Source organism: Marmota monax, unplaced genomic scaffold, assembly GCF_021218885.2.
Source record: "Marmota monax isolate L192 unplaced genomic scaffold, Marmota_monax_Labrador192_F-V1.1 WCK01_AAM20220418_F8-fsc00307, whole genome shotgun sequence".
Lineage (NCBI taxonomy): Eukaryota > Metazoa > Chordata > Mammalia > Rodentia > Sciuridae > Marmota > Marmota monax.
Genome location: NW_026695211.1, coordinates 291669 through 319585, shown reverse-complemented (window position 1 = coordinate 319585; position 27917 = coordinate 291669). Strand labels below are relative to the sequence as shown.

The 27917-nt window shown below is 41.7% G+C and overlaps 1 protein-coding gene across 1 annotated transcript in view; it reads right to left on the bottom strand.

Annotated features, from left to right (window-relative positions):
• Sms (spermine synthase) overlaps nucleotides 1-25716 on the bottom strand; it is a 57957-nt gene extending 32241 nt beyond the window's left edge. Inside the window, exon 1 of the mRNA XM_046430594.2 lies at nucleotides 25536-25716. Coding sequence (XP_046286550.1) covers nucleotides 25536-25584 — 49 coding nt within the window. The 5' untranslated portion in view covers nucleotides 25585-25716. The remainder of the gene's footprint in view (nucleotides 1-25535) is intronic.
• Between the last annotated feature and the right edge of the window lie 2201 nt (nucleotides 25717-27917).

Below are 27917 nucleotides of genomic sequence, written 5' to 3'. Positions count from 1 at the left end.
GCATAACCAGAAATCAAATATAGAGAGGAGCTCCCACTTCAGGTTAAATGAATTAATAAGGAAACATAGCCAGAAAGAGGATGCCCATCTGCTGTTGATGGGTATTATCAATGACTTGAAATTTTCCAATTTTATTTCCCAGGTGTTGCTTATATAACTGAAAAACAGAAATGAAACTTTTATGCTCACTAATATAGTTCTGAACAGTAAACACTGAACAATTCCATATGGGATAGACTGCTGGGTTGTAGGTATTCCCTCCCTCCAACCCTGCCCCATTTCATACCCTGTCCCCCAAAGTAGAGCTCTGTGCCAAAAGAGACAGAAGAAAAGACACAGGGGAAAAGGAAGGCAGGCGATATGAAGAGGAAGCAGAGATTGCAGTGATAAAGACCACAGTCCAGGAAAGCCAAGAGCCATAAGAAGTAAGAAGATGCTAAAAAGGATTCTCCCCTAGGACCTTCAGGAAAAGCATGGCCCTGCCCCACACCTTGATCTCCAATTTCTGGCCTCCAGAACTGAAAGAAAAAATTTCTATTGTTTTAAGCCATTGAATTTACAGTACTTTGTTATAGCAGCTCTAAGCAAACTCTATATGTACTAAAAATTGTTTGTCTTTTTCTTTAAGACAGGGTCTCACTATATTGCCTGGACTGGCCTCAAATTCACATTCCTCCCATCTCAGCCTCCCAAGTAGCTGGGTTTACAGGAGTGCACCACCACACCCAGCTCAAAAATCTGTATTTTCAACTTTGTTCAACAAACAATAGCAAAAATAGTAGTGAAACCATAATTATTAAATCTTCTGAATTGCCAAAGATAGCAATTAGGATAGCAAAACCAAAAATAACAAACATTTAAAACAAAACTAGATGACAGAATATGCCTCCCAAGCTCCCCAAAACAGGAGTGGGTAACGGGCTCACAACCCTGAGACCTGTGCAGCACCAGCAATTGTTTGACAGGAAGGAGAGAGAATGCAGAGGAACTTTACACACCCTGAGATCTAGGAGTTTCCTCCTCTCAGAATACAGTACCAAAGCCAGAACATAGCTAAAACCATAGAGAGGAGCAGCCTGGGGTAGGGCCAGATAGTGTCAGGATGGTGGGTGACGAATGTCTTTATGAGAGACAGAAAAGGAGAAGACACAGGAAGAAAGAGGAGCAAATGGTATAATAGTCAAAACAAACGAACTGAGGCCACTTTCAGGAAAAAGGCCCCACATCAGGGATAGACTGTCAGCACAGAACTCATATCTCTTACCCATCACAACTTAAGCATCTACACATGAGTGGTGGTCCAATGAATCATTGAATTCTCATCCATTTCTAGCAAAACTGTGCCTTTGGGAAACTCATTTGGCAGAAAATAATCTAGCTCACTTAGCTCCTCTGAAATTGGTTTCAGGAAATTAAAAGGGAAGGTCTGAATTATATCTCCAGAATGCAGCATTTAAGACTGAATTTCACTTTCCTAAAAAAGTAAAATAAAATAAAATAAAAATTAAAAAAAAAAAAACCCTCTTTCAAACTTGATAAAATGAAATAAACATGTTCGTTTTGGTTTGTGTTGTCAGTGAAGCCTGGTAAGGCAACCTACCATACAGGTGTCTGAGCTGAGTATAGGGCAGCAAGAAAAGGTACACCTAGCCCAGTAGAATGACCCTAAATGTGAAAGCCACTGTGTAATTATGTGATCACTCCCCAGCTAAACCAGATGTTTTCTGTTTTGGAAGTGTATAAAACAAATCATCCCTCCTGGTAAATGGCCTCAAGACTGGTTTGTGTTGGCACGTTATGAATTACCAAACAGAACACAAATCCCCCTACTGGTGAAAGGGAAAATCCAGGCAAGACCACCCTGCATGGGACTTACCAGGCTGTGAAGTTGACAAGGAGCCTGTCCTAGGGGTAGACTTGGGGAGAGGATTCCATCCCTTAGGCCAGAGAAAGGGGATGCCTTTGATCCATGCAAAGGCCTTGAATGCTGGCCAAGCCCAGCATGGCAGCCATCCCCTTTTTCTCACTGGCACAATTACTAGAAAGGGACCATTGAGCGAGCTAAAGGGAGTCTTCCAGCCAGGTTTCAAACTGAAGACAAAGTGGTACAAAAGAAAGCTAATTAACGAGTTACTTGTTTCTACACTTATACTCCTCATTCTCAGTTCAGTAAAAACTGGCCAAATCTCAATGTATTTCTGACAAAAAGTTCTTCATTCACCACATACCCAGTGCATTTTTGAAGCTGCCTGGTCCCTATTGGTGTCTTAGTGTTGCTTCCTCCAGGAAGGGCACTATGGGGAACTTGCCATTTTGTTCAATGTCTACCTCATTTCAGATTCAACTTCCTTCCAACAGGTCATGCCCTGTCAACCAGATGTTCCCAGTCCTTGGGAAGACTCTAGAAAGAGGTGTTATGGCTGAACCAACTCTCCAGTATGTCTTTTCCAGAATCAGGGCTTTAAAGTGAAAACTGAAAGCCAAAGGTATGAGTTCCACTAGGCTCGGAGTGGGTTTGCTTAATCATTTTAATCCTAGGCACTCAATGTTTTGTGCATAAATGAAAAGTTATTTCATTTTGATCAATTCATCATCTACATCCATATCACTCTCTTTGCAGAATTTCTAGAATATCTAGATTAGTAATTTTCAATCCTACCTGTGCATTACAACCACCTGGGGGATTAAAATTCCAATATCACATACTAGAACAATTGAATAAAACCCAACCACACCAGTATTTTTTTTTAATATTTATTCTTAAAAAGTTTTAGGTGGACACAGTATCTTATGTTACATTTATGTGGTGCTGAGGATCGAACCCAGTACCTTGTACATGATAGGCAAGCATTCTACCACTGAGCCACAACCCCAGCCCAACACCAATATTTTTCAAAGCTCCCTGGAAAATCCCAATATGTAGCCATGACTGAGAATAGCTAATCTAAACCATCCTATACAAAAAAAGAAAAAGAAAAGCTAGGAGTGTACCTCCATGGTACAGTGAGTGCATGGTTAGCAAGTATGAAGCCTTGGGTTCAATACCTAGCACACGAAGAAGAAAATAAAAGAAAGAAAGAAACCCCCTACCATCTCTATACTAAATATACTCAAGTCACCAAAAAGTTATAGAAACTGTTCAACAAAAGCTCTGAAAAAGTCTGAACTCTTTATTAATCAAAGTCAAAGGTAACCCATGAAGTACCCCAGAAAGTGCTTATTATTATTATTATTATTATTATTATTATTATTGAAAACTTATTATTATTATTATTATTAATGAAAACTTCAACTTTTGTTCAGGTTTGGTATGAAACATAGAACATGATCACACCAATCAGACTTGTTCTATTTGTGTTCCTCAATACTGGGGGTGAAACTGACAACATGATATAAAGGACTGACCTAAGACTTGGACAACTTCACCCATACCCACTAGATGTCAGTGATGCCCCCTTGTCAAAGGAAATTAAAAAAACAATACTCAAGTTGGTCTAAGGACAGAAGGGGGGCAAATTCAATCCCTTGAGAACTAGTAGGTACTCTATACATGATGAAAATGAGCCTACGATCAGAGTATACCCAAATTTGGGAACACAGGACAGAAAAGTCATAAATGTCTATGAATTAAAAGAAAATGTAAAAGCAGCTCCAAATGCTAAAAGATAAATATACCACTTTCAAGTAGACATGGTAATCTGAACTAGGCTAATAAAATGTTTGACAGAAGTTCTTAGAAATCTTGCTTCTATGGCCAGGCAAGAATGATGTATTATAACTAGTGCATCACTCCGAGATTTTCAAAGTACTCTGAAACACAGTGACCTCTCCCAGAGCAAAATGTATCCTTTGTCCACTGAACAAAGCAATGTCCCCATTTCCAGACCACTGCCTGCTTTGTTTGTTCAACAATAACTTAGAATAAACCAACTGGTCCAAATTAAATACACCCCTAACAAAAGAAGAGAAGGGATGACAGAAAGAGGGAGGGAGGGAAAAAAGTATGAAGAACTAAGTTTCATCTCCCTGCCTCATTTTATCCTGGGGATCTATTTATAGTTCCCTCCTGGAGTACCTCAGTCCTCTGACTCTTGAGTATCAGCCCCAGATGGCTGAAGTCCAAATCTGTATATTACACAGCTGCCTGCTCAAGGCTCTGTTCCAATCACAAGTCTGAAATCACAATCAGGCTCATGACTTCTCTGCTCCCTTCAATGGTTACAGGATGAGCCTTCATAACCTGAAAATCCAAAATTCAAAATGCTTTAAAAATATGAAGCTTCCTGAGCACCAACAACATGATACCATAAGCTGAAAATTCCACACCTGACCCTCCCCAAGAGATGGGTCAGTCAAAATGCTGCTGCACTAAAAATTACCTTCAGGCTATGTGAGTAAGATATATGGGAAACATAAATAAATTTTACATTGAAATTCGGGTCCCATCCCCAAGTCTGTCTCTGTATATATATATTTTCATATATATGAGAAAATACTACAAAATCTGAATCACTTCTCTCAAAAACATTCAGATAACGGATACTCCACCTGTACTACCAGCCACTTAAGATATACAAAAATGGCTGGGCATGGAAGTGCAAGCCTGTAATACCAATGGCTCACGAGACTGAAGCAGGAGGATCGTGAGTTCAAAGCCAACCTCAGGAATTTAGCAAGGCACTAAGCAACTCAGTGAGACCCTGTCTCTAATATAAAAAAGTGCTGGGGATGTGGCTCAGTGGTTAAGTGTCCCTGAGTTCAATCCCCAGTACAAAAAAAAAAAACCAAAAGGTCTTCCAAATCTCCCACCAAAACCTCCCTGCTCCCCCCAAACTCACAGACCTAACTTCCGTATAATGGAGACAACTCTTTGTAGGATTCCTGTACAGAACCCAGAAATAATGTTAGTTCCAACAATCCACTCCCAGTCTTGCACTGCTATTTAACTGCTGATCCATATGGTGAGCAGCCCTGCATGTATAAGTAGATTAGCTATAGTAACTCAACTTTACTAGCCCAGGAAGTTCAGGGAGGCATGTTGACTAGAAATTCAAGAGACCATGCACCACCCTTGATAAAAAGCAGAAAAAGAAGCTTCAGTTGTAGTCCTGGTCTGCCTTTACTATTAGAGGCTACACTAAGGAAATAAGAGATGGTCACACTTCCACAAAAAAACTTAATTCTCCATTTGTGTCCTTGGAGTGTAGCTTTAACCTTTTTCAATCTCAAAATTTTCAGGTAGGAAAATTCCAGTCATGGGCATGCTAGGCAATATGTGAACTTTTTGAGGGCTATCCAATGTCAAGTTTCATGTGCGGACACCACCCTTAATCCAGAGCTTATCAGACTCCATGGAGAATTCAGTCTACCCTTCCATCAGCCAGAATCTTTCTGAACAATCTCCTCAAACAAAAGAAGGGGGATAAACAGAAAATTTTCATTCCCATTTTTTTCAGTTCTCTCTTATTCAAGCAGACCTTGGCTTCTAAATATTAGGGAATGAATTCCCATTCTGGTCAACCATATTTGTTTTTAAATTATGAAGGCTAGAAATTCCACACCTCATCATTGACACCTCCCTAAACTTCTTTGCCACCTAGGTCTCTCCCCAACAAGGAGCCCAAGCTATCTAAGCTCCAAGGGGTGATTGTTATTCTATCACCATGTCACACTGGAAGTGCTAAGGTCCATGGCAGAAGCTCTGTTTCCAACCCACCTTCTTAAGCAACTACAGGAACTGGCCACTCCTCAGACCTGGGCATGTCACAGACCCACTGTGGTATTTCCAAAGCTCCATGTCCTTTCACTTAGAGGCACCCTGCAGCTCCCTTCAAGAGGAAGCAGAAAAAACAAGCATCTTTTCCCCCAAACCCCAGGCTCAGAGAACCCAAGAGCCAGGCTTGGATTATACGGCATTTTCCTTCACACATAAACCAGCTTTCTGTTTTTTCTTAACAGAGACCTTTCAGTCTGAAGTCATTAAGACAACTGTCTTAAAAATCCATTTGGAGACAAGTGTGGAAGATCACACCTGTAATCCAGGAGGCTGAGGCAGGAAGATCACAAGTTCAAGGCCAGCCTAGGCAACTCAGCAAGACCGTCTCAAAAAAAAAGGTGGGAAGGCTGGGGACACAGCTCAGTAGTAGAGTAACCCTGGGTTCTTTTTTTTTTAACTTTTTTTTTTAAGAGAGAGAGAATTTTAATATTTATTTTTTAGTTTTTGGCAGACACAACATCTTTGTTTGTATGTGGTGCTGAGGATCGAACCCGGGCCGCACGCATGCCAGGCAAGCGCGCTACCGCTTGAGCCACCTCCCCAGCCCCCTAACCCTGGGTTCTATCCCCAGTACTACCAAAGAAAAAATCCATTTGTATGTTTTAATCTTGATGGTGTTGTGGTCACGTGACAGCAAGCATCATCCAAAAATCAGAACTGCATACTAAAATTTATTCCATGTAAACTATATCTACAGTTAAAAAAGAAATGTGTGTTAAAAAGTTAAACATCACTGGCATAATCCCCCTGTAAAATACAAAAGACTATAGCATCCCTCGTGGGCACCTTCTCACCCAAATTGGTAGCTCAGTACAGCCAAGGTTTGAGAATATATTTTGAGATGCGGTCTTGTTATGTTGCCCAGGCTGGCCCAGAATTCTGGGGTTCGAGCAATCCTCCTGCCTCAGACTCCTGGGTAGCTGATTAGCTGAGGCTATAGGTGTGCACCACCCTGATCAGTTTAAGAATACCTTTTGAATTCACTCAAAAGATTCTAAGTGTCATAAGAAACACAAAGACTTGATTGAATTTTTGTTTTTCCTTTAAAAAGGGTCTGACCATAAGGAGACTCCTCATACATTCAGAAGCCCGATGAATTTCCAGGGATTAAAGTGAAGGTCAAGCATGTGGTTTCTGGGCGTGCCTTACTTCAACAGCTTGGTTTCATATTCTCAAATTCAGTCCTTTTTACAACAGCTGCATGATGATTAATCTCACTGCACAGAACCCAAGCCAACATGAATGTTCAGAGCAGCATGACTCATAATAGCCAAAAAGCAGAAACAACCCAAATGTCCATCAACTTATAAATGGATAAGCAAAATGTGGTCTATCCTTACCATGGCTGTTATTCAGCCATAAATGAACAACATACACATACATGCTGCATTCAACATGGATGGACCTTGAAATCATAATGCTAAGAGAAAGAAGCCAAGCACAAAGGACCCCAGAATGTAAGATGCCATTTATATGAAAAAAATCTAAGAGACAGAAAGTAGATTGGTGGTTGCCAGAGGCTAGAAGGAATGAATGGATGAGGGAAGCCAAGAGGAATGGGGGTGATGGCTGAGTATAGGGTTTCTTTTTGAGGCAATAAAAATATTATAAAATTGACAGTCATGCAACTCTGTGAACATACTGAAAAACACCAAATTGTACATGTGAAATAATGGAATTACATGGCATGTGAATCATAACTCAGTAAAGTGCCTCCCCCCCAAAAAAAGTCAAAACAAGCTGAGCCTTCAGATTTCTACTCATTCAGAGGTAACAAAGGCAAGACAAGAAAGCCCCAGAAATTTGGTTTGCTCCCCTTCCTCCACCACAAGCCCTTTCCAGGCACAAGCTCAGATGCAATGTACACCAAGTAAAGGGACTGCAAAGGATAGCTGTCTTTACCAACCCCACCTATCACTGTATGGCAAGTATCCATGTAGCTGCTGTGCAAACGTGTTGTCCCAGGCACTAGAAATACACACTGACAAGCTCCTTCACAGCTTTCCTGCCACTAAAGCACCTGCAACCAGTGTCCTGGGCTTCTCTGTTCACTCACAGCAGAGAGATATGGCTGCAGATGCAGAACAGAACAATAGAATAAACAATTTGGAGAGGTTTTTTTTCCTTTAAGAGCATGGTTTCTGATGTTTATAAAGAGCAACCAAAACAGGAAAATTTAGCTTTAGAAAAAAAAAGAAGGCCTACTGAAATTGGAGTAACAGTCATGCAACATCAACAAAGAAATAACACCCAAGCTCTTTTCATGCAAACATGCATTAAGGAATGCCAGATGGGAATGTTTAGTGTACCAGCCACAATGACTATTTCTTAAAACTACACTAAGTTACAGCATAATGGGAATGTGTTGCTAATTATTTCACTGCCCTGCCTTCCATATCCCACAAGGGAAAGCAGTTACAGGGGCATTTCCCATGGACATGTGGGGCCAGCTCCTGTTACCCTCCCCTACTACCTATTGGAAAGTGGGCAGAACCTCTCTTTTTCTACTTTAAAATAACAACCAATTTAGATCCTCCATTAGCCAATCTCCTTACAAAATTAAAGTAGGGCTTATAAAAACGTAATTTATGACACACCATCCTAAACCCCCTTTGGTTTAGAAGCAGAACACCAATTAAGCCCATTTCCCTGAGAAGACTAGGAGTCTTTAAAAGTAGAGAAACAAGCCCCAGGCTGTGATTCACCTTTAACTACTTCATCCAGCACTAAGGAAGGCAGCTGGCTGGATGGAGCTGTCAACTGACCCAACCTCTCCCCTGTCCTTACCCTTTCGACTTAACCCATGTGAAAATTTAACCAAGATTTAAGAAAATAAGGCACAGAAACACAAGACTATACTAAAGCCTGCCTTTCATTTGCTGGCAAGGTAAACTATGTTAGTGCATTTATGAGATACTAAATGACTAGGCCACTTGACATCTCCCGGAAGGAATCATTTGAGCAACACAAAGTAACAAGGGATGCAATGTGGGCTTCATCAACTTAAGGAATAAGTTTTCAGAGAAGAGGAAGGAATAAATTCCAAGGCAGAGGACAAGAAAAGGGATCAGGCCCCACAAAGCAACCAGGAGGGAAGGCAGTCAAACTATGACCATCAGGAAGGAGAAGTTAAAGAAATAAGAGAGAGGGGCTGGGGATGTGGCTCAAGCGGTGGCGCGCTTGCCTGGCGTGCATGCGGCCCGGGTTCGATCCTCAGCACCACATACAAACAAAGATGTTGTGTCCGCCGAAAACTAAAAAATAAATATTAAAGTTCTCTCTCTCTCTCTCTCTCTCTCTCTCTCTCTCTCTCTCTCTCTCTCTCTAAAAAAAAAAAGAAATAAGAGAGGGGCTTTGTATGGTGGCACATGCCTGTAATACCAGTTATGCAGGAGACTGAGGCAGGAGAGTCACAAGTTCAAGGCCAGTCTGAGTACACCCTGATTCAAAATAAAATTTTTAAAAAGGGCTAGGGGTGTAGCTCACAGCCAGAAAGCTCCTGGGTTCAATCACCAGTACTGCAAAAATCAAAGAAAAGTGAGCAAGCCTCAGCACAACAGCACCATAAAGAAGACCAGAAAGAAGTGGGGGGAGGGGGGGACTTTCAATGCTTGAGGTCAGAGGACCAAAGGCTTTTAAGAAGGCCAGCCCTTCTCTTCAGTTCAACACTGGCATCCACATTCTCTGGTGAGGTGTGGAGAGGGTCCCCAGCTGCCACCTTCCTTCCTGCCTTCATTGCAGAGCAGCAGGCCCTGTTCCATGCCGGCCCACAAACAGATGGTAACCGTTTCTTTCAGCTTTGTCCAGAAGGAAAGCAGGATTTCATTCCCAAAGTAGAAAGTGTGGTATTGCCACTTTTATTACCCAGGAAGATAAAATCTGCTTTCTGAGCACTTCACCAACATCATGAATATCCAGCTTTCTTCCCACTAACTTTAAGTGGGAAGGTCCTATCTACTACTATTTGTGTTTCTATGAACAATTCAAGGGTTTCTGCCTGAGTGCATGTGCCAGACTATGAATCAACAATGACAAAGAATTTGCAAATATTACATAGTTTGGACTTTATGAACTTTGTGGTGGCAAAAATCACATTTCTATCAGAGCTGTCCCTGAGGTGGCACCTCAACCTTCCCTTCGTATGGCTTTACTATGGCACTACCAGCATAGAGGCCTTTTTAGAATGGACTTCCAAGGAGATTTCTCAGAACCTAGAAGGCACAAGAAAAATAAATGCCACCGGAGTAGACAAAGAAAGGCTAAGGACACATGTCAAAACTACCCAAACATGGAGAGGCTCATGTGCTATGATGGATTCCAGATGAGAAACAAGGCCGTGTGGGGGGCCTGGGAATCTGTACTTTGGAGCTTTTCCAGATGGCTTTGAAACAGACAACCAACATCACTGAGTCTCCATGGTCTAAAGGTGGGTGGCAACTTTCCATAAAGAGCCACATAAGAAAATATTCAGGCTGTGCTGGCCATGCAGGTCACTACCACAGGTTCTTCTCTGTGTGTTTGTGCCTGTGTTTTACAACCCTTTAAAAATGCTTAGCTGGAAGGTCAGACAAGAATAGGCCAGTTGAGCAGAATTTGGCCCAAGGGCTTCAGTTTGCTGATCCCTGTGTCTAAGGTCTTTTTCCTAAGCAACAAAGATATTAAGCTAAATTTCCATAAGTGACTTCTTAGAACTTAAGACTAGAATAATTTGAGAAATATTTCCTGCATTTAAGTTAACAACTTACTAAATGTTAAAAAAAAAAAAAACAACAGCTGATAACTTATAATTGGGACTCCTGCTTTTGAGGTATACATATAAGTAACATTGACAATTAATGGAAACAACTCACACTAGAGAATGAGAATGCCAATATCCATTTTAACCTCAAATGGCTAATGTATGCTTCCATTTCAAGAAACCAGAAAAAGAGAAAACTAAACCCAGAGTAAAAGGAATGAAGGGATTAATAACAGAAATCAATGAAATTAAAAACAGAAAAGCTATAGGAAAGAAACCGAAAAGCTATAGGAAAGAAAATATATATATATATATATATAAAATCAAGCAAAAGGCTGTTTCTTTCAAAAGATCAATAAAATGACAAACTAGCAAGACTGACAAAAAAGAGAAGACATAGACTGACAATATTAAGAATAACTGGCTATCATTACAGACCCATAGGCACCAACAAGGCACAAACAACTGTACACACTCAAACTTGACAATTTATGAAATGGGCCAATTCCTCTTAACAACACAAACTATCACAACTCACCCAATAGGAAATAGGCAATCTGAACAGCCCTAAAACTATTAAGGAAATTAAATATATGACTTAAAAGCTTCAAATAAAAGAAAGAAATCTTGAGGTTCAGAGGGTTTTGCTAGATAATTCTACCAAACATTTTAAGAAGAATTAACGGCAATTCTTCAGTCTCTTCCAGAGAAAATAGCAGAAGGCCTCCTAATTTTATGAAGCCAGTATTTTCCTAATATGAAAACCAGACAAAGCCAGTACCAAAAAGGAAACTTGTAGCAGGGCATTATAGCACACACCTGTAATCCCAGCAGCTCGGGGCGGGAAGCTAAAGCAGGAGGATTGCAAATTCAAGGACAGCTTAGGCAACTTAGTGAGACCCTGTCTCAAAAGAAAAGGAAATAAAAGGGGCTAGGGATGTAGTTCAGTGGTAGAGGGGCCATAGGTTCAATCTCCAGGACAAAAAAAAAAAAAAAAAAAACCTAAAAGGAAAAAATAAATCACATGCATCACATTAATTGAAGCAGAAAATGTATTTGGCAAAATTCAACACCCATTCTAGCCAAAAAACAAACAAAAAAAAAAAATCAAAAACAAAGAACACAGAAAATAAAAAAATAGGAACTTGATAAAGATCATCTACAAAAATCCTATAGCTAGCATAATACTCAATGATAAAAGACTGAATGATTTTCCCCTAAGATGGTTAACAAGGCAAGTATGTCTGTTTTCATGGTGGCTGTTCAACATAGTAAACAAAGTGTAACCAGCTCAGTAAGGAAGGGCACAGAGAAGTTAACAACTCAAGGTCACAGCTGGTAAGTGATGAAGTCAGAATTCAAATCCAAGCAGCTGGGCTCCAAGCCCCAATGCTTCTAAACAAAGGAACTCCACTAACAACTTACTATTCGCAAGATGCTTTTTTTAAAAAAAGCCCTATCATGTTCTTGAGCCTTATACCGAAGGGAGTTAAGGTGATGGTATATGGTCTTTCCTTCCTCCAACACCAAGACTACCTGCCCTAGACTATAAAAACCCCACTTAGGAATACCAAACATATGCACAGAAAGACTCATGACCCTCTTTCTTAAAATTCCAGAACTGGACAACTTCAGCATTATACTGTTCCGATGTTAAACCCCACTACTGTTTTAAGGCACAAGTCCTAAAAATACTTCAAGAAAAAGGGTTCTTCATTAAACCAAGTTTCAGAAACATTCTATATTCATCTCTATGCCCTAAGGTCAGGAGGGAAATCTGGAATGCTCATTCCAGTCTTATTTAGCCACTATTATCTGCAGTGTTTCTAAAAGACTTCAACTAAACATTACAATGTCCTAAAAATTGCCTGGGACTCTTTCTGGAGATTTCCATTCTAGGGAAAATGTACTCAAGTAACACAAACACCTAAGCAATACCTTAAAAAAAAATCAAAATATCCTTTAAAAATTCTGCTTTAATTACTTAGGAAAGTGCTTTATCTAAAGTAGACAAGTCTTCGAATAACAAGCCAACTATTATTTTCTACCTCTTCTCTTGCCAGAAGAACTTTCCAAATCTTTCAGTAAGTTAAATTCACACCTCTTTATAACTGAGCATCTTTATCCACTTTGGCACAATTTCAAAGTACTAGGACCTAAATATTGCAATTAGTGTTAAGTATTTTATGTATTATTTGACAGTCTTCCAAACATTTTATTGGCCATCCCACCCAACAATGCCGTGTGTGGGATTTTTGTTATCATTAGCACCTTCATGGAGAGGGAAGAATTTAGGTACACATTAAACTACCCAAAGTCAAGATTCAAGTCAGCTCAGTATCTGGAACATGCTACTGGCTCTTACCAACCCCTTATGAGTTTGATTTAATACATAAATGCATTTAATCACCAGTATTGAAACGGACTGAATTTGTCACCAGCTCCACTTCCTAAGAGGAAGTTCTGCTAAGAGAAGGAAGCTAAAGGGCCACAACTGGCCACTCTTGACAGGCACTAAAGAAGATGGGAGCAGAGATGAAGATTGCCCACTCAGGCCTGTCTAGGTGCAGGCTAAGTAAATCTACATTATCTACATCTTCCTGCCCTTATGTACCTTCCCTGCCTCTTCTCCTTTAAAAGTTCTACTAATTTTCAGGAAGTTCAGAGATGACAGTTTTGTTTTGGTACCAGGAATTGAACTCAGTTACTTAACCACTGAGCTACATCCCCAGCCCAGAGATGGAAGTTTTAAAACAAGTACATCTCTTTCACCTTCCTTCAGAGCTGGCTTTGAATAAAATCTCTTTTCCCACCAATTTGATTCCAAATATTTCTGAAACAGCAAGTGTCATGGCCTAGCATCATGGTCTAGCCCCTTTCTTCCCCTGGGGAGATTTCATACTATCCAGTAACAGTTTTGGCAAGCCAGACAGCAGAAAAATCCTGCCTTGAGCAAGAGAGCTCAGGCCAGCAGCAATCTCTGAGGAGGAAAGGACTTTGGGCTGAAACCTCTCACAACTAGCCTAATTTGCACTTGGAATGACCTGGGAAGGGTCCCACCACGGCTGCCTGGAGATATTAAATCCTGGGGAGATTTGTCTTTTTCCGTTCCTGATGCAACTTTAGCTGCTTAAAATTTGCTTAATTGGTGAGGAAAATGAGGTTATTAGAGATGATTGATGGGCCACTGTTGGTAGACCCATCAGGGTGCACAGCAAGGATTTTTATCTCTACCATTGAGGTTTTTGGACTTTCAGTAGGGATCATTTTGAAGTATCAGCTATAAACAGCCTGGGCTCTTTAGGTATTTGGAATTTAAGCTACTTGGAGCTTGAGTGAGCTGTTCTAAGCCATTTGCTTTTTGGGTACTGGTCAATAAGATGAAATTCTGAGGACAAAAAAATGTTCCAACAATTACACTGGTTTGATGAGTGTTCCTTTGTTCATTTGTTCAGTTTTGTTTGGAAAAAAGATTACATCATGGCCTAAAAATCTAAAAGTGCATGCTAACTTAGTTCAACTGTTTTATATTGTTTGTTAACTTGACAAGTGGCTTCAACAGGCTATATTCTGATGGCTGTATCATCATATTTATCTACTAGCATGGGGAATTCCATTTCAGAAGAACATGTCCCATTACTGGGTTGGAAGAAACTGTGAGAAGTTCATCCAGAAGGTACAAAGTAAGGGTTTGGTCAACCCACATCTAACCCCATTCGCCCCTCCGCGTGTGGGTTTTTTTCCCATGACATGTAAGATGGATTTCTCCAGCCCACCATTGAAACAGTGGAAGAAATTCTAAAAGCGACACATTTTACTGACCAAAAACATTTCTAGGGCATAGTCCTTGCTTCAGTCATCAGATGGGCCTCTATCAAAACAAAAAATGGACAAAATTTATCTGCAATCTCTTTGGGCTTCAAGATTTTTTTTTCTTTCTGGTGAATTCACTTTTAATTTTATGCCCTTAAATTAAATGTTTTTGTTTGTCTAACTGAGGCTTTTCATTTTCTCTATCTGAGGTTATTTCCCATCTCTGAAAAAGAAACTTGTTCTACAAGTTTTGCTGCCCATGGTCTTTAAGATATAAATTTTCTACCTGGTCTCAAGGTTGGAAATGCAAATTTGACTTAACAGAGTGCTTTCAATATCAGGTCAAAAGTCTGACTTTTAAAACTAGCAAATTTTAAATCTAAGTTTTAAAATTTTCTTGTATGTACCTATGTTTATATGCATATGTTTTCTATTAGCATAGAACCAAACTGACTTATAGAAAATTTGCCCAAATGCCTCTATTCATATGACTTTAGCAAATCTGTAATAAGCAATTTAAACTGAAGAATGTCTTTTAAAATCTAGCAGCTAATTTTTCTGGCCTACTAAACAATTAGGATATTTGTCTCCAGATATTTAAGATACAGTGTTCAGATGGGTGTGATGGCACACATCTGTAATCCCAGCGGCTCAGTAGGCTGAGGCAGGAGGACTGCTAGTTCAAAGCCAGCCTCAGCAACTTAGTGAGGCCCTAAGCAACTTAGAGAGACGCTGTTTCCAAATAAAATATGAAAAGGGATGAGGAAGTGGCTCAGTGGTTAAGTAACTCCGAGTTCAATCCTTAGTACCAAAAAAAAAAAAAAAAAAAACACCCAGATATAGTGTTCAGTGTTTTCTATAGCAACCTCTTAAGACCTTTTACACACACACACAAAAAAAAAAACTTAAAATGATAACTATGATTGATTTCCATGCAACTTTTTTAATACATGACAGTAGAATGTACTTATATACTTTGATATATCATACATAGATGCAATTTAATGATAGTTATTGAAATTAATAAAATTAAATACAGAGGGGAGGCCTTTTGATTCTTAAAAATGTAGCTTTTAAAATTGTTTTGTTTTTACAAGGAAACTTTAGTCCAGAACTAAACAGTTCTGTTTTCTTTTAGTAAGTATGTAATGCTTGTAGCTATATATGCCACTCTTGGTTTATCTAAAATAGTAATTATTTAATAGATTTGGAAATTCACAGGTGAGCCTGTTCTTTCCTTGTTCCAGTCCTGAAATAAGCCAAAGGAAATACATGATTTAAAATGCTAATGACCTATGTACAGTTTATGTTTCTGATTTCTGGAGTGACTTCATTGTAAAATGAGCTAAAAATTGAAGTTTGTGAATTGACTATAAATCCTAACAGCACTTTCAATTTATTCAGGACTGAGCCCAGGAGCACTTTACTACTGAGCTATATCCCCAGTCTTTTTTTTATTTTTTATTTTGAGACAGGATCTCACCAAGTTGCTGGGTCTGGCCAAACTTGTGATGCTCCTGCCTTAGCCTCCCAAGTTACTGGGTTTACAGGTGTGCACCACCACACCTGCCCTAACAGTACTTTCAAAAATTAACTATCAGTCAACAAGGTACTTCACTCCATTTTTCAAATGTTTAAAAAAAATTGTCTGATGTCAAAAGCCTAGCAATGCTTAAATTCTAGAAAAACTTAATTTTTTTTAATATTTTTACTTGTAGATGGGACACAATTCCTTGATTTATTTTTCTGTGGTGCTGAGGATTGAACCCAGTGCCTCACACATGAGCCAAGTGTTCTACCACTGAGCTACAACCCCAGCCCTTAAACAATCTGTAAAATGCATTTTTCCCATTTTTTTTACTGGTGCTTTATAATTGTATATACTGATGGGATTAAAATGCATTCATAAGTAGGATCCAAAAGTCTGGCAACTAGTAAACCACTCTTAGTAAAGTTTACAATAAAGTTTTAAAAAATCTGAGCCAGAATATTATGTTGTAATTGTTGTAGATGTAACTAAATTGTCTAATTTGCAAACTTTAAAAGTGATGATAATGCCTTCTATATTGCTTGTAGTCATTTTTTTTATATAATGTGAGCTATGTCTCTATAGTTAACAAGAGGCACTCTGCTTTGTTCGTCCTGCATCTCAAGACCAAGATTTTAAAATGTGTAAGACTGGCTATTTTAAAAAAAGGTATTCTCAAACTATTTACATTGTGTTAAGACTTAGTTTACAAAATACACTTCAGTACATATGTATGTTCCTAATTGAAAAATGATATTAATTCTTGTAACTTGTGTTCAAAGTTTTTATAGTTCTATAAAATGTACCTAAATTCTAAAGATGCTTTCTACTGGATGGTAATTAACCTTAATTTACATAAGAAGGACTCTGGGTGACAGGCACTCAAACTCAGACCAGACAGGATTGAGTTGAGCAGAAGCTTTGCTTTTGGGGGAGGAAGGAGGATAAAGATGATAAAACTAAAGAGGTTGTGTTTATTCAAATCTATTATACAGACTAGATTGCCTTGCTCTTATTAGTGATTTGCATTTTTCTGGACTAAGAGCTAATCTTAAAAAAAAATTCTGTTCCTTAAAATTGGCTAAAAGTGTGTGTGTGTGTGGGGGGGGGTCTTCTGATGCTGACTCAGACTGTCTTGTCACTTCCTCTCCAATGTAGAAACACTCAGATAAAAGAACCATGGGCTGGGGATATAGGTCAGTTGGTAGAGTGCTTGCCTACCATGCACCACGGGTGGGAGTTGGAGGGGGAGGATAAACAAGCAGGGTATATAGTGGTGAATATCTACAATCCAAGCTACTTGGGAGGCCAAGGCAGAAGGATCTCAAGTTCAAGGTCAGACTGGGCAATTAAGTGAGACCCTGGCTCAAAATTGAAAATGAAAAGTGTTAGGGATATAACTCAGTGGTAGAGCACCCCTGGGTTCAATCCCCAGAACTGCAAAAAGAAAAAGAAAGAGGGAGGGAGGAGTGGGGAAAGCTCCTGCAACATGGGAGCCAAGATGCTTGGCAAATGATCCACACAGTCTTCAGAGAAAATCATTCAAAACCAAAAGTGGAAAATCATGTAGAGTCACTTGTCAACCCCCACCAAAAAATAAACAGCTGGGAGGTCATGAAAAGCAAGTTCTGGCAAACTAATGTTAAACATTTCAGCCCAGACACCTGTATGCTAGTGGCTCAGGAGGCTGAGGCAGAAGAATCAAGAGTTCAAAGCCAGCCTCAGCAACAGCGAGGGGTTAAGCAACTCAGTGAGACCCTGTCCCTATATAAAATAGGGCTGGGGATGTGGCTCAGTGGTTGAGTGTCCCTGAGTTCAATCCCCAGGACCAAAAAAATTCAAAATCTGCCTCCTTTAGGAATAAGCATCTGACCTCTTATGTTCAAGTTATACACACTGATCCAACAATGGACTATCAAGGCAGGTGACACAGAAGCCCCAATTGTCTCAAGACTGAGGGTATGAAATAAGCAGGGGGGATATAAAACAGACTGAATTCGCTACCCCCACTTCCTAAGAACAACTTCTGTTGAAACAAGGAAACTAAAGGGGCTGCAACCCCTCACCCTGACAGGTACTAAAGAAGAAGGGAGCAGAGATGGAAATTGCCCACTTAGCCTGTCTAGCTGCATGCTAACTAAATCTACATAGCTACATTTTTCTACCTTTTTGTCACTTCCTTGCCTCTTCTCTTTAAACACTCTGCCAATTTTCAGGGATTTCAGAGATGGGCTTTTTGAAACAATTATGTTTCTTCCATCTTCCTTCAAACCTGGCTTTGAATGAAACCTCTTTTCCTAATAATTTCACTGTGAATTCATTTTCTGGAACAGCAAGTATCATTCCTCTCCAGGTGAGATCTTGTGCTGCCTGGTCACAGTATTGTCAGTACCTCACTGACTCCCACCTGAATACAGATAACAGTATCAATTTAATAAAATCCAGGCCCATTACACCTCAGGGCTGCAGAGTTGTTTTTCCTGGTGTCTGCAAAAGTGCCTGGTTGTAAGGATTTAAAAGAGCATTTGTGATGGTTTATTTGCAGACTCAATTGAGGAGGTTTCCCAACTTTTCAAAAGAACAGAGCCCTATAATTAAACTACCAAGAAATGGTGGTTGGAGTGCACACCAAAGGCTTTGGGTTACAATTGCAGTGAAATGGTAGATTAAAACACCTAGAATATGCACTGACTTCAAAAACTAAACTCAATAATAGCTTTATTGAACACTTTTTAAACAGATACCCAATCACAATCCAGTAATTTTTTTTTTTTCTTACCAAGGCTGGTCTCAAACTTGTGATCCTACTGCCCTAGCCTCCTGAGTCACTGGGATTGGAGTGCGCCCAGCTCAACAGGCCAGTAATTTTATAACTAATCCTTACCTGCAAAGGGTTAGTATGACCAGATATATATAACCTTGGTTATATATTTAAATTCTAAAGAACATTAATTCCAAATCTTCCAGATAGCAAGTTCAAAACCAAAAGCTCTAACTTTTCAAAGCTATTAAATAAGGCTGGGGATGTTACTCAGTAGCGGAAGTGGTAGAGAGCTCCCCTAGCATGCATAAGGCCCTGGGTTCCATCCCCAGTAATAAAAAAAAAAAAAAAAAAAGCTATGAAATAAAGGCCACAGCACTTCAGTCTTCTCATAAGAAGGTGACTTGGGCCTGTGACTGTCAGTTCAAATACAGCCGATTTAATTATGTACTAAGGGGATGAAAAGATTCCAAACTGTTAACTCCTCCACTGCAAACCATCTTTCTCTCCTCAAAAAAGCACAAGACAAATCATCGACCAGTTACTCAATTGGAAAATGGTCTCCATAATGGCTCAGACAGAACCTCAGATTACTTGAAAAAGCATCTCTGCCCCAATAGTAAGGGGGTGAAGGGGCACTGCCAGAGTCTTGCTAATGGAGTCACTTCTGTCAACTGTCAATATTCCTCCGAAAGCACTTAAAACAAGAGAAAACTACCCAATGAGCCCTAGAGGCTGCCTGACATAAATTAAAAACTAATTTTACCATATGCTATCTCTATTGGTTTAAAGAAATGGGTATAACATAGGAACTATACTATAAATAGAATCATTATGGTTTATACAATTTTTTAATGGCAAGTTCACAAAATGAATTCCCAGCACTGGGAGATAATTCAGCTTGGAATCATTTGGAGTATGATGAGTACAATTAAGGATCTTTTGCAGAGTTGAGGGAAGGAAAGTTTAATAAAGAAAAAGTCACAATAACACAAAAGTGCACACCAAGGAAGACAGACTCCAACCAGGGACCTCACCCAAGCTGTCCATAAAACATTTTCAAATATAATTAATATATGAGAGAAAATCCATGCAAGGCACAGAAAGAAATGTCTTGCTCTAAAGTTATTCCATTCGGAGTCCAGGAGTTTCTCTTTCAGCCACTTGAAAGCAGAGCAAAAGACTCAGAGCAAGGAATTTGGGTGTCTGTTGGGAGAGGAGGAATAATAAGGTAGAAATGAATCTTCTGGGTGGATGTGGAATTTAGTCTTTATCCAGGGGTAATGGGGACCCTTGGGAGGGTTTTAAAATGAGAAAAGGGACAGGTCCTATTGAGTCCCTGATGACTAATCCCTCTTCAAAACACACAGAAAAATGGGAGGCTGTGGCCAAGAAACTGACGTCAGGAATCAGATGAGTGAGTAATGAATTTGAGAGCATTCAACAGGTAGAACCAACAGGACTTAAGGAAAAAGCTAACTGGTGGCTGGGGTAAGGTGGGTGTGCCAAAGGTTTCTAGCATAAATTTTTGTGTTTTTAATGAGGAACCAACTAGAGTGGTCCTCATACTTTAATCAACATCAAAATTACTGGAAAATGCTTAAAAATGCAAATTTCAGGAACTCATCACCCCCCCACACACACACACACACACACACCACATTGTGATTAGAGTCAATCTACAACAGGGCCCATGCTTACATTCCCCACTCCCAAGACTCCACTGTCAAAGCCACAGGCAGGTGCACATATTATTTATGACAATAGGGGATAAAGTGTAATGGAAGGGGATAATGAAAAGGTTGGGGGGGGGCAAGCTCTTTCTATTCTTGAAAAAGAGAAAAAGCTAAATGCAATTAAAATGGATTGTTTAGGTTTTATAGTTAAAACAGTTATAGCTACTTAAAACACACAAAGAAAGTATGCTTCCACCAGAAAGCAGCTCACCAAATACAGAGAAGGGGAGCTTGCTGGATGAGCTAATGGTTCAGGAAATCAGGGTAGACAGATCACCTCAAGCCACAGGCCGGGCTGGGTAGTAAGTGTTGGCCAAGCCATGGGTTCCTAATACCTTTGGAGGAAGTAGGAGCCATGCTCCCTCCCTAATAACTTACTGTGTACTGGAGACTTCCAGAAAGGACCAGGTTAATTTTGATGATTTGTCAACCAGATTACTGAAATGCCTAATCAGAACATAAAGCAGGGATACACCATCTGAGCAGTATTAACATTTTGGGCTGTCAATGCTGTGGGGGGACCTACTGGACATAGTTAAAATGTTGAGCAGGATCCCTGGCTTTCACCTACTAGAGTGGAATACCATCGCTACTCCTCAGTTTAGCCAACCAAAAATGTCTCCTCAAACAGTCAAATGTCTCCCCAGAGGGTAGGGGTTGATGGAACACCTCCATTGAAGGTGAATGTTTTTAAACTAAGAGGCTTCCCAGTTATATAAGCGGCAAAGGCCTTGTAATCAAGTAGTCATGGCCTTGAATTCCATATCACTTAAAAGTTGAAAAATCTCAATGGAACTATTTGTTCATCTTTAAAATGGGGACAAGTTGACCTACCATACAGTTGGGATAATTACCTAAATTCATGTGTAATACAATTAGGGCAAAGCCTGGTCCCAGTGGCAATTAATGTGTGTTTTACTCCTGAACACATGCTTTGAAGGAGAATCAGACATATCTGCTTTTAGTGCTAACCTGGGTAGAAACCTACTCCACATAAGAAAATTACAATATGATCATAGGCTATGAAAGGGCAGTCCCAGTTCTCTCATTTGGGCCTGGGGTCTAAACCTGAGTTCAAAGACTCCCAAGGGGCCAAGAGATCCAATTATGGGAATGTGTAAATCTGGGTGGGAAAAAATACACATCCTTTTTTTTTTTGGGGGGGGGGCAGGGGTAACCAGGGACTACACTCAGGGGCACTCAACCACTGAGCCACATTCCCAGAAGTATTCTGTATTTTATTTAGACAGGGTCTCACTGAGTTGCCCAGCGCCTCACTCTTGCAGAGGCTGGCTTTGAACCTAAAATCCTCCTGTCTCAGCATCCTGAGCTGCTGGAATTACAGGTGTGCCCCAGCATGCCCAGCTCACTTTCTTATTTTCACTAGCTAAAATTCAACATTTTTTTACTTGCACTTGGAGGCCAAAAACTATACATTAACTATTCCTGGCCATTATTGCCAATTAAATGACAGATTTTTCATATCACATACATTATAGCTAAAATGCTGATTTTGTACAGTTCTACTTCAAAATTATATAAATTATTAGCCCTGCTGATAACACCTTGTTGTTTTGTGTTAGTAAAGCAGCATATGTTATATATCACATTTGGGGATTTTGTATTTTGAAAATTATATTTTAGCCAGGCACAGTGGGCATGCCTGTAATCCCAGCGGCTTGGGAGACTGAGGCAGTAGGATGGAGTTCAAAGCCAGCCTCAGCAAAAGTGAGGTGCTAAACAACTCAGTGAGACCCAAAATAGGGCTGGGGATCTGGCTCAGTGGTCATGTGACCGAGTTCAGTCCCCCATACCCCCAAAAAAATTCTAAAAGGGAAATGTGTGCTGGCTGTCCCCTGATGGATGTGAATCATCATTCCACCATTATTGTAAAATAAATTTAATCCATTTAATCATAATTTACCAAACATCTATCATGTATCAGAACTGTGTCCAGGATACAAACCCCAGACATCTGTCTTTGTGAAGATATGGCCAGCCCAGGGAACGAAATGGGGATAAAAGTACAATTGTAGAACTTTCCAGGGCTGTCTAGCCACCTAGAGACTTCTCTCCAAAGTGCACCTCACTCTCTTCTGTATACCCAGCACCCTATGGGGTATAAAGGACCAGGAACAAAGCATGTGTCCTCTACTAACTCAGATATGCCTAAACTATAGAGACATGGAAATGAGTTTATTCTTGTTAACCTCAGGATGAAAAAAATCTCAAAATGTTTTCTGGGCTCAAGAGTCCTCATAGTCCAATACTTTACTTACAAAATGATCAAATATGAGGGTTTTTTTTTTTCAATTTTATTTTTATTTTGTTCTTTTTAGCAAAAATAATTTTCTGAGTTATCTCATCAGCCAGAACACTAAACACCACCACCGGGCCCTACCTACCATTTCTCTTGGTGGTCTGAGTAGCTGGGTACTAACTGGCTTGCATCCTTAACTAAGCTATACAGAATCACAACATAATAACATACCTAAGTGGTTCAAGTTTAATTCCACTAAAATCACATCATGGAACTACAGCATTAGGAAGGATTACTGACAAATGGGAAAAAAAGAACATGAATCCAGGCTCCACAGGCATTTGACTCACCCTTGAGTCACATCCAATATTCACATGCCAAGAGTAATGCCTTTTGACTCATTATCATCAATTAAAATAAATGTTTATGGAGACCTCACACGTGGATTTCTCACCAAGTACCCCTCATTGAAAGGGAAAAGAATTTAGAAGATCCTGATCTAGCCAGATCTCTTCATTTTCCAAATGTAGATTTGGACAGAAAGGCTGAAATGCTTCACACCAAATGAAGTGACTGGGGCAGAAATACAGTAAGAATCAATTTCCTCCCAGAACATTTATGTAAGAACTCAAGATCTGACATAGATGCATATACATATATTCCCCCCCTCACACACAGTTATTTATTCTAGAATGTTCTTCACTTTGCCATAAAAGTTTTCTTATCTCTGAGTAACAGACTGGGAATTAAAATATTAATAGCTAATGTTTGATCTTTCTGTCTTAAGAGCCTTCTATCCTGCTTTACATGTGTACACACACACCCTTTTATCACCCATCATTTTACTTTCTTTGCACAACTACATTTAAATGTCACATCCACACCACCTCAACAACTTAGAACCTGCCAGTTTCTCTCCTCCCCTCCAAAAGGTGCACCCATGGTTTTCTCTCCCTCTCTAACCAGTTCAGCTCAAAGCACTGAAATTTTTCTCCCTTTTTCTTCCTGCAGTCATGGGAAGGTTTTTCCCCCACTTGCAGGACACCACAACAGACAGAAGTAGCCTGTCGTGTCAGCATTTCAGGAAGCAATACCTGGATTAAGCTAAAGGAGGTTCAAGACTCTAGCAAGGACTGAGGAAATGTAAAATCCACAGGCCATACTGAGACCACTCTCCTTACAGCCAGCAGTGTGGGGGAAACCATGCTGCACAAATATAGGCAAGTGTTCCCAAGGTGCTTACGATCAGGAACACTTCCCAGACTCGGCCCTTACTGGTGGGTGACCGTGATCCTTTCAACCACAATTTCTCCATAAAGCTTCTTCCTCCTCACCACTCAACTGAGTATACTAGAACCTCCATTAATGACTTAACCCAAAAGCTGACAGGGTAATTCTCAGCAAAACCTTAGCGATCTCCTCCATCTCCACCACCCAAGCACTATTTCATCTTCAGATTCTCCCCAGTAGTCTCCCATCCCTCCGTCCTCACCTAAGAAATGTGGGAATTAAGATGCTTTATTTTCTCCAAGTCACTTCTGACCACCCAAACATACTGACTGGTATTGCTTAACAATTCTAGTTTACAGCTAGATCCTTAACAATAAAAGCCCTAGGAGAGTTTTATGAGTTGTGCACTGTCCCTTCTGTACACCCCCCACCCCACCCACACACACAGGGAAGATGAGGCTTAGAAAGGTTGAGAAATAAACCCAAGTTCACATGCAGAGCCAATCAGGAAAAGCAGGATCAAACCTAGGTGTTGCTCTGAATCCTCAGTTTTATTAAATCTTGTGTCATCTGAGGTCCTTTAGATTTGAAGAAAATGCAAAGTGGATCCCCAGAAGTTCAGAAAGTAAGTTCTGTGTTAAAAAAAAGAAATAGTAACAGAAAAGGCTGCTCCATTTAATTAGTGAAAACGCAAGGTACAGAGATACACTCCAAGGAGGGCACACGGAAAGTGCAGATCCAAGTCCGCAACAGTTACAGGCTTAAAGGCCACCAGAAAAAGAACAGGCAGTCCCATCCCTCCCGCCCCCACCCCCAGGTTGGAGGCGCCCAAAGAAAAGAAGCCAGCAAAGCACCCCTCCCCTTCAAAATTCCTGCACAGTTCCCAGTTTCCCAGCCCTCTCCGGTGTTGCCGGCTCTGCCTTCTGAGCCTCTCTGATTAGAGGAGTTACAATTCCCGCGCCCGGACCTCATCCCTCCCCACCCCCAATAATAATAACCGCTTCCTTTTCCCATCCCCCCTGTCCCTTTCCGGGGGATCTGTCTTCTACGCAGTCCGCTAAGAATCCTTCAAGCACTGCGTGGCTGCGGTCCTTCTCCAGCCAGAGCACCCCAAGAGGGGAAACCCCCGCCCCCAAGAGGGAAATTTACCCGCCGGCAAGCACAGGAAAAGGTGGCGCGGGCAGCCTCGCGCCGCGCACGCCCCCAGTCCAGGCCTGCGGTACAGGTCACGCCTCGCTAAGGCTCCAACGCGCTCCAGCACCCCCGCCCCAGGGGGGATCAGACAGCACCCTGCAGCCTGAAAGGGATCTCCCGGTGAAGCGCAGGGGAAAGGAGCCCTCTTAGGGAGCGGGTGAACGGTCAGGGCCCGGAAGGGCGGTAAGGCAGGCGGACACCCGACGCGGCCCCTTCAGGCCCCGCACTGCGGCCGGGACAGAGCACGGAGCGAACAGGGGCGCGGCGCTAGCAAGAGTGCGGCCTCCGCCCGGTCGCCAGTGCACGAGGCCCCGCAGCGCGCCTGGCGCGGCAGCCTGGGAGACGCCGGCGCCTCGCGGGCCGCCCGCATTGTTCAGCCCGCCGCGCGCGCCCCGCCTGGCCCCGACCCGGGCCCCGGCCCCAGCTCCAGCCCCAGCCCAAAGGGTGGCGAGGGCGGCGGGGGCAGCAGGGCCGGGCAGGTGGCGCCTGGTGCCCTCACCTTTGGCGCCGAGCATGAAGTCCAGGGTGCTGTGCCTTGCTGCTGCCATAGTGAGGAGAGGCCCTGTGCCATGCCTGGGGGAGGCGGCCGCAGAAGACTGGGGGGCCGCGCGGCGTGTCAGGCTGCGGGCGGCGGGGAGTGAGCTGCGCCGGGGGAGGCCAGGAGTAGGAGGTGGGCGGGGCCGCTGGGAGCGACCCCGAGCGCGGGGGCGGGGCCGGGCCCGCCTCCAGGAGGGAGGGAGCCGGGACGCCTCCAGCCCCGAACTTGCAGCGCGGGGTGTGAGGCCTCACTAATGGTGGAAACGTGGGCGCCTTGCTCCCCAGCGTGCGTCACCAATGGCCGCGCCCTGGGCCAAGACTCAGGCCGGCGCTCCCGCCATCCGTTAGGTCACCTTAGGTTTAAACAGCGCAGCACGACTTCCGGGGGGGCCCACCCCATACACTTCCCCATATACCTCCCTCCAAGCCAAGGCCCCTTTTATTTCTCGGCCAATCAAAAAAATAAAATGCTAGGATCCACCTCTGAAGTCTTAAGTACAGCTTGCCTTTTTCTTAAAATGCGACAGTTAAACTCATTAGGATTATTATTATCATTATTATTAACCAAGGTCTGCTTTACATTTGAGGTTAGAATGGGGAGCTAAGAGAAGAAAGTAAGAAGATAACATTGTTGCTAAGTTTGGGGTGGGCAATTGCAGATTTGGGAGCTCCTTCTCCAGCAAGACTTTTCCATTGCTAGTGCCTCTATTCATGGCAATGGGCTTTCTGTGGTGGCCTTATTTTTTTACATTGAGGTTACAGCTAGTACTCAACAAAATGAGATCACAGAGAACAGAATTGTCTGTGGACTAAAACTCTCCTTGATATGACTGACAAATATCCCTGGGCAAATGCCTCTACCATCCAGCAGGCTCAGGTGCCTTTCTGGACCACAGGGAATTGCTGTGAACAGCTAAACAAAATTTAGATCAGTAAACTCATATGCTTCCACAAAAGCACCAAGAACCTGGATTTGAAACTCCTCTGTCCTGGAGTCAGTTCCTAAGGGCTGTTTTGCTGAGTCCTTCAGGGTCCTACAGCAACCAGGCAATGTCTTCAGGAGTGTTCTTCAACAGACTGTTCTCTAATGAGAGCTGAATCCTTTTTCAGCAACCATGTTAATTTTTTTCCTACCCATGGCCAACTGTATGTTACTCTGCTCTACTTCTGTGGAGCACAAATCCTCAATTTTGTTAGCAATATATTTGGCTTTCTCACCCTTCAGTATCTCTATGTGAGTCTGCAACTCCTATTTCTTTCTGGGATGTTCTCCAGTTCTTACCATTCCTCTGGAGTCAGGTCATTGGAATGTAGCTGTCCCCCTTCTGTATGCTGCAGGGTCAGTAGGCCCCACAGGCCTCAGATGTGCCTCTCCCCACACCACATCAGGGTGGGCCAAGTTCTCAGAAGGAGCCTGCCCTTGGTTTAATTATGTGCTGTAGCCATCTTGAAATTCTCAAGAATTTTTGAACCTGGAACCCAGTGTTTTCCTTTTGCAATGGGCCTGAAAATTATGTAGCTGGTCCAGCTCAGCAGCTCATGTTGGGGCAGTGTAGGCAGCCCTCAGACTGGGCTTGAAACCCTATGCCCATCACCTATACCTCACTTTGTTTCCTGCAAGGTATAAAATAAACAGATGAAAAATCCCGAGATGCTTTGCCATTAACTAATCAGCCATAAAAAAGTAGAGTTTTTAAAAACCATTCAGGCCTGGCAAGGTGGTGCACGCCTGTAATCCCAGCAGCTCAGAGGCTGAGGCAGGAGGATCAGGAGTTCAAAGCCACCCTCAGCAATTTAGTGAGGCCCCAAACAACTCAGTGAGACTGTGTCTCTAAAAATAGAGCTGGGGATGTAACTCAGTGACCAAGTGCCCCGAAGTTCAATCCCTGGTAACCACCACCCTCCCTCCCCCCCAAAAAAGCTGAGAGTGAAAAACCATAAGCAACTTGCTTAGCAAAATGCTACTTAGTGTTAGGCATTACTCCTATCCTAAAACTTGCTTTCAAATGTGTCCTTACTGCCCTGAGCTGTTAGCCACAGTGACTACCAACTGAGGATAAGTCAAAAAACAGAAAAGTGCCCTTTGTTAAAAAGGAGGTGATGGGGCTGGGGTTGTGGCTCAGTGGTAGAGCGCTTTGACTAGCATGCATGAGGCACTGGGTTCAATCCACAGCACCACATAAACAAATTAAATAAACAACAACAACAAAAAAGGTATCCTGTCCATTACAACTAAAAAAAAAAAATCAAGAAAAAAAAGGAGGTGATGGTGATGGTGGTGGCAGTAGAGGAGCTGCTTTACTTACAAGAAACATCCACTGAACCACTAGGAGACTGTCCATTA